General features: G+C 59.2%; 1 protein-coding gene across 1 annotated transcript in view; it reads left to right on the top strand.

Annotated features, from left to right (window-relative positions):
• Nucleotides 1–1344: 1344 nt before the first annotated feature.
• PRDM15 (PR/SET domain 15) overlaps nucleotides 1345–6000 on the top strand; it is a 40753-nt gene continuing 36097 nt past the window's right edge. Inside the window, exon 1 of the mRNA XM_081819957.1 lies at nucleotides 1345–1516. Within this exon, the coding sequence (XP_081676083.1) occupies nucleotides 1415–1516 (102 nt within the window). The 5' untranslated portion in view covers nucleotides 1345–1414. The remainder of the gene's footprint in view (nucleotides 1517–6000) is intronic.

Genomic DNA, 6000 nt, shown 5'->3' with positions numbered 1-6000 from the left:
GCTTAAGAACCATTGTGTTTTCCTGACCGGGACTGTCCATTTTCCTATGGGGTTCTTTATCTTTTTCCTATTGATTCCTAGGAGCTTCCTATGTATGAGGAAAATGAGTCCTTTCTGATACAAATTTCAAATCATTTCCCACCAGTTCATCCCCTCTTGGACTTTACTGGTGGAGCTTTCTGCCAAGCAGAACAAAGAAGACAGTCTTACTGCCCTGCACTGGAGACTAAAAGACCCCTCTAGCCCCTTCTATTTGTGACATTCTGGGGCCACAGGTACATTCCATGCAGGGGGTCAAGAGGCCACGCAGGCCACTAGGACCTGGGAGTCGGGAGGGGGCAGAAACAGCTCCAGGGAGCAGTCTGGCCTTCAAAGCTGCCCTGACGGGGTGGTGCTTTTCCCGAACTTTCCACGTAGCAGCATCGCACTGGTCAAAGTGTGGATTTCAGGAGCCCACTGTGCCGGGCCCAGATGCCCGCCCCTCTCGACTTCTGAGCTTGTTGGGGCAGAGTAAGCGCTCCCATGCGTGTTCCCTGAGTGGATTTGGAGGACCGCGACACCCCATCCGCTGTGTTCAGAAGTAACTATGATCTGGCAGCAAATCTCAGACTGCTTTTAAAGAAAAATTTGACTCTTCCACACACCCCCCCCAAAGGAAATTAAGTCTCCAGCAACCACCAGAAGAGACTTAAAGGGGTCCCGGGGCTGCTGACGCCTGTCGCTTCCAGGGTCCCAAGACCGGACACGCGTCCGAGTAAGGGACAGCAGAACCAGCCCCGCTTCTCCCAGGCCGGTCCGGATCCACAGCTCGCCGCTCTCCCGTCTACACCGCCCGCTTTCCGACAACCCGATCCACATCACCCGCTCCCGGTTCCACATCACCCACTCCCGGTCTACACTGCCCGCTCCCTGCCGCTCTCTGTCCACGTCGCCCTTGCCCTCCGCACTCCCAACCACGCCTCGCCGCTCTCCTGTCCGTGCCGCCAGCTCCGGGGTCCGCAGCACCCGCTCTCCCACTCCCCCTTTCGCGCGGCCCGCTTTCCCACTCCTTGTCCACACCGCCTGCGACCTGCTTGCTGCAGGTCCACGCCGCCCGCTCCCGGGTCCACACCACCTGCTCTCCCACTCCCCGGTCCGCGAGGCCTTTCTCACTCCCCGTCCACACTGCCTGCGACCTGCTTGCTGCTGTGGATCCACGCCGCCCGCGCCTCGCCGCTGCCCGTGCACGCCGCCCGCTCCCGGGTCCACACCACCCGCTGTCCCACTCCCTAGTTCGCGCGGTCCGCTTTCCCACTACCCGTTCACACCGCCCGCGACCTGCTCGCTGCTGTTGGTCCACGCCGTCCGCGCCCCGCCGCTCCCAGTCCGCGCCGCCCGAGCCGGCGCCTCTCCCCCGCGGACTACAACTCCCACAATGCCCCGCCACCGCCCCCCGGCTTCCGGTGCTGCGCAGTTTCCGGAGCGGATCGCAACCCGGAGTCCGGATCCGAGCCCGCTCTGCACATTCCACAGGCAGGTAAAGCCCGGGGCCCCGCGCCCGCCGCCGCCCCCGCGCGCCGCCCCGGCCCGGCCCGGCCCGCGCCCGCGCCCCGCGCCCCGCGCCCGGCCCGCCGCCCCGGCCCCGCCCGCCCGCCGCCCGCCCCGGTCCAGCCGCCATGCCGACTGTTCTTTGTTACATTCGCCGGCTGCGGGCTCCGTGGGCGATCGGAGTCAAAACCCGGCTGGATTTCCCGGAGCCGCTCCGGGATCGCCCTGCGCGCCGCCCGCCCGCCGCCCCGCGGCCCGCGCGCTCCGGGCCTGCCGCCGCCCGCCGCCCGCCGCCCACCGCCCGGCCAGCGCGGGGCCGCGGGGCCGCGGGGCCGCGCTCGCCCGTGGGTGCGGCGCGGGGGCTCCTCCGCCCCCGGCCCCAGCCCGCGGTCCCCGCCCCCGGGCGCCTCCGCCGCCGACGGCCCGGCGTGATGTCACCGTCCCCAGTCGTCGGGCATGGCCCCCGGGGGAGCTCGGGAAGGGTCCCTGACCTCGGTCCCGGCGGTTAGGAAGGCGGACCCGGCAGTCCGGGCGATGGGGCTTTCTAGCCGCCCCCGCAGGGCATCCCGCCCCCCCTTTTCTGTAAACCCTTGGGCGGCCGAAGGGAAGGGAGTGAAGTCCGTGGACAGGTGACATGGGGTGGGCGGCTGTGCCGGGAAGGGGCTCCCCGGCCGGCCGCACAGGTGAGGCCCGGCCCGGCGGGCCCGATGGACAGGTGGAGGCGCTGGCCATGTGGCCTCTGGCGAGAGGGACAGGTGTGCGCGGTGAGGGTCGGGTTTGGAAGACAAGAGTAAACTCATTATGGAGAATCGACCTACTTGATACTTACAGTTATGGGTTCACCTTTATTAAGCTTTTGAAGTAGGGGATGGGGTTTTTCCCCCCGGAAATGCTCAGAAATTGCCCCGAACCCCCCCTCCCCCAAGGGTAAGTTAAAATGGTAGAGACAAGCGTGACATCAGAGACGCACGGACCCGTGTATGTATTTAAGGCTGCCAACACAAAACCACCTTTGTTTAAGCCACTTTCATAAAATCCGGATTCACCAGATAAATTCAGAGAACCCAGCTTGGTTCCCCAAGGTATTTTTGAGGATGAAAAGTAAGGAAGCATCTGGTTTTGTGATAAGCCTTAAAAGGCAATGAGGAGAGAACTATGCCAGAGGGTGCAAGGAGGTAGATGCCGTGGTGACAAGTGAGGCACCCCGACCCCAGGACAGCACACAGTGATACTGTGTTTCAGAACTGCACCTGCTCCCATTCATTGTCCACGTTTTCACTGCTCCATGCAGCTTCCCCGAATTTCCTTGACATCACTGCCTTATGGTGAATGGTTAAGATGTGGAGCTATAGTTTGGATTTTGAAATGGAAAACCAGCAAAATTTCTCCTTTACAGAGTTTTTCCTGTTGACATCTTTGATTTATACTTGAGCAAAAAAAAAGAGTTCCCAACAGAGGATATAACGTTATATTCTATTTTGGAAGCAGAAAGGACGGTTATTTTTTTCCCAGAAGACAAATAAATGAATTAAAAAATCAACCCCAATTACAAGGCTAATACATTTCCTTGGAGTAATTATAGTTGAGAAAGAACTCTGTTTGCCTCAGATAAACCTCTCATTATCATTCTTTTGATATCATTATCTGGGGAGAAAGCCAGGAAAAGAACTCTCCTCCCATTTTGCAGACTTAAGGGAGATTTAGGGTACGTTTCTGATACATGTGATTTCAGAGGGTAAGTTTGTTAGGCAACGACTTAGGTGCTTTCTCGGTCTCCTTGTCACACTTGTAAGGGGGGTAGTACCCGCCCAGCTCACCTCAGACAGCTCGGGCTGTGCATTTTCATCCCTGTGGCCACTCGTTCCATGAATATTTATTCGGTGTGGGCCTATCATGTGCTGGGTACTGCAGAGAACAGGAGAGAAGGCCCTGTCTCTTGGATCTGATGTGCTGGAGGGAGGGAGGGAGGGAGGGAGGCATTGACCAGAAACAGCAGAACTCGGTTAGGTGGCCCGTGGCTAGAGCATGTAGAGGACAGGAAGCAGGTGGAGGCCGGGGCGCGGGTAGGGGGGACACACAGGCAGTCTGAGCAGGGGACACTTGGGCTGAGATCAGTGCTGTGAGGCGCTCCTGGAGGCCTGAGGACAGAGTGTCACGGGCAGGGGAGTGGCAGGTGCAGAGGCCTGGTGTGGAATAAGCTCACCCAAGGGTGAACAAGGCAGTGTGAACGAGGGGAGAAAGCACAGGAGGGCCACACAGGCTGTGCACCATTAAGAGTGTATCCTGAGTGCCCAGTGGATGCCACGGAGGGCTTTGGGCAGGGGTGGGACAAGATCTGTGTCTTTTTAGAGATGACCCCGTGCTTGCCACGTGGGGAATCCGGGCCTGACAAGATTCCATGATAAACAGGGTGGAGGCAGGAGGCAGAGGAGGAACCAGGACCAAGTGTATTTCTAGAGCCAGGAGGCCTTGCTGCAGGTTTGGTTGGGAAATGTGTGGTGGTTGACTGGAGGTGCCATTTACGGAGGTGCAGGTGACGGGTGGGTGGCAACCGGGGAGGAGGGGATGGTGACCGGGGGAATCAGGGCCCTGCAAACAGTGGCGTCTTCAAACCGCCCCTCTGGGGTGGGAGAAACCCTTGCTCGGGGCCTAGAGTCTGGGTCCTCGACTTCCCTCTACATGCTGATCCTGAGGAAGGGTCCTTCCTCTCGGGGTCCATGAGAGAGCAACCCCCATCCCCAGTCTGGGGGTGGGCCAGGGCCCTGGGGTGCAGAAACCTCAGGATCCAACAGATACGTGGGTGTCGTGTGGGTGTCAGGGGAGTGGTTTCACTGTGGGTAAGAGACCTCAGGCTTTCGGTGGATGGAAGGCATCCTGACGCCGGTGGAGGAGGTGGGGACCCATGGGCGGTCACGGTGGTCGGTGATGCATGGCCGCAGGGGACGCTGTGGTGACAGAGCTGCTCACTCACGGTTACTCGTCTGCGGAACCAGGCTCCCTGCACTCGCATTGACAGAAACAGAGTAGGAACAGACTTGCACGTGTGTCTGTGACAGGTGGACCGGCTGGGGAAAGGCCTCTCTGCCTCATCAAGCATGGTCTCTATGTCAGATGACTGTTTATCGAAACGTATGCTGTCATTTTGTTCGGATCGGTGGGGTTCCAGTTATTGCAGTGCTAACTCAACCCCGAAGAAATGATCCCACGCTCTGGTCATAGAAAATCAAGACTGATTTGATTTACGTGCAGAAACCGTGAGCCTGTTTGCAGGGTGGGCAGTAGCGTCATCTCAGGCGGGAACACGGAGCAGTGGGGTTAGGGTCCGCAGGGAGAGGGGTGGAGACCCCAAAGACGGGCCAAGAACTTCCTGACAGTTGAGGGAGAGCTCGTGCCTGTGCTCCCTAAACAGATGGCAGGAGCTCTCACACCGATGCTTGATTCCAACAGACACGTTTAGAAGAGTGACCTAACAGTTTTATTTTAAGAAGCCAATATTTATAATATGCTGGAAATTATGTCCCTTGCAGCTGTTAAAACTAGGGACGAGCAGCTTAAGCTGTCAGCTCCCATGCAGGGAAGGTCAGCAAAGAGGTCGGCGGTGCCTGCAGCCAGGCATCAGGTGGGGTCAGGGACCGAGGGCTGGACTGGGGACACGGGCATGGGAGGCGACGTGGGGGCAGGTGCTGGGTCCGGAGGGAGAGAGGACCCAGGGGCAGCCTGAGTTACCCCCCACCACCACCGGAGGTGGCTTTGGGCAGGAGACAGGAAGGGAGGGGAGCTTAGGAAGGCGCCCCCAGAGAGACTAAGGAAGACTAGGACTTTGCAGAGGGAGGGCGTGAGGGCTCCCTGCAGAGTGCCTCCCCCCTCTGGGTGCCTAGCGCTGATGGAGGGCTGGCTCATCAAGATGGAAGGCGACGTGGCTGATGGGTGCACCTGGGTGGAGCCATGGGGGTGAGTCCTCCCCTTCAAGAGAGATGGGGAGGTGAGGAAGCCAACAGAGTTCTTCCCGGGAGTTTTGCAATAGAAAGAAACAGAAATGGGGCTTTAGAGCCATGGGGGAGGTGATGTAAGGAAAACATTTTTGTTTGTTTTAATGAGTGAGCTCTAGTTGAGGCCGGTGTGAACATTGCAGGGCTGTAACTTGCTGCTGAGGAGGGTGCAGGTGGCCTTGGGTCTCCCAGGGGGAAGTGGGCGTGGCGGGCCCGTGTGGGGCAGGACAGGTGTGGCCAGGAGGGGCCATTTGGATGAGGTCCTCAAGATTGGATAGGAGTTTGACAGATGGAGGGAGAGAGTTTCTGGAACAGGAAACAAGAAGAAGGGGTCATGGAGGCTGCAAGCTGGCCATGCATAATTTGGGGTGTTGAGGAACCCTTGGAACGGCGCAGGGGGCAGCTCCAGGTCACAGTGGGGGCCTTGCTTAGGCCTCTCATCCTCAAAAAGTCCACAGAAATCCAACTTTGGACCCTCCCCGAG

The sequence above is a fragment of the Leptonychotes weddellii genome, chromosome 1, assembly GCF_054177405.1.
Source record: "Leptonychotes weddellii isolate Sample4059 chromosome 1, ASM5417740v2, whole genome shotgun sequence".
NCBI classification, from domain to species: Eukaryota; Metazoa; Chordata; class Mammalia; order Carnivora; family Phocidae; genus Leptonychotes; species Leptonychotes weddellii.
The sequence above is the reverse complement of the archived record's forward strand: the minus strand, read 5'-3'. Positions and strand labels throughout refer to the sequence as shown.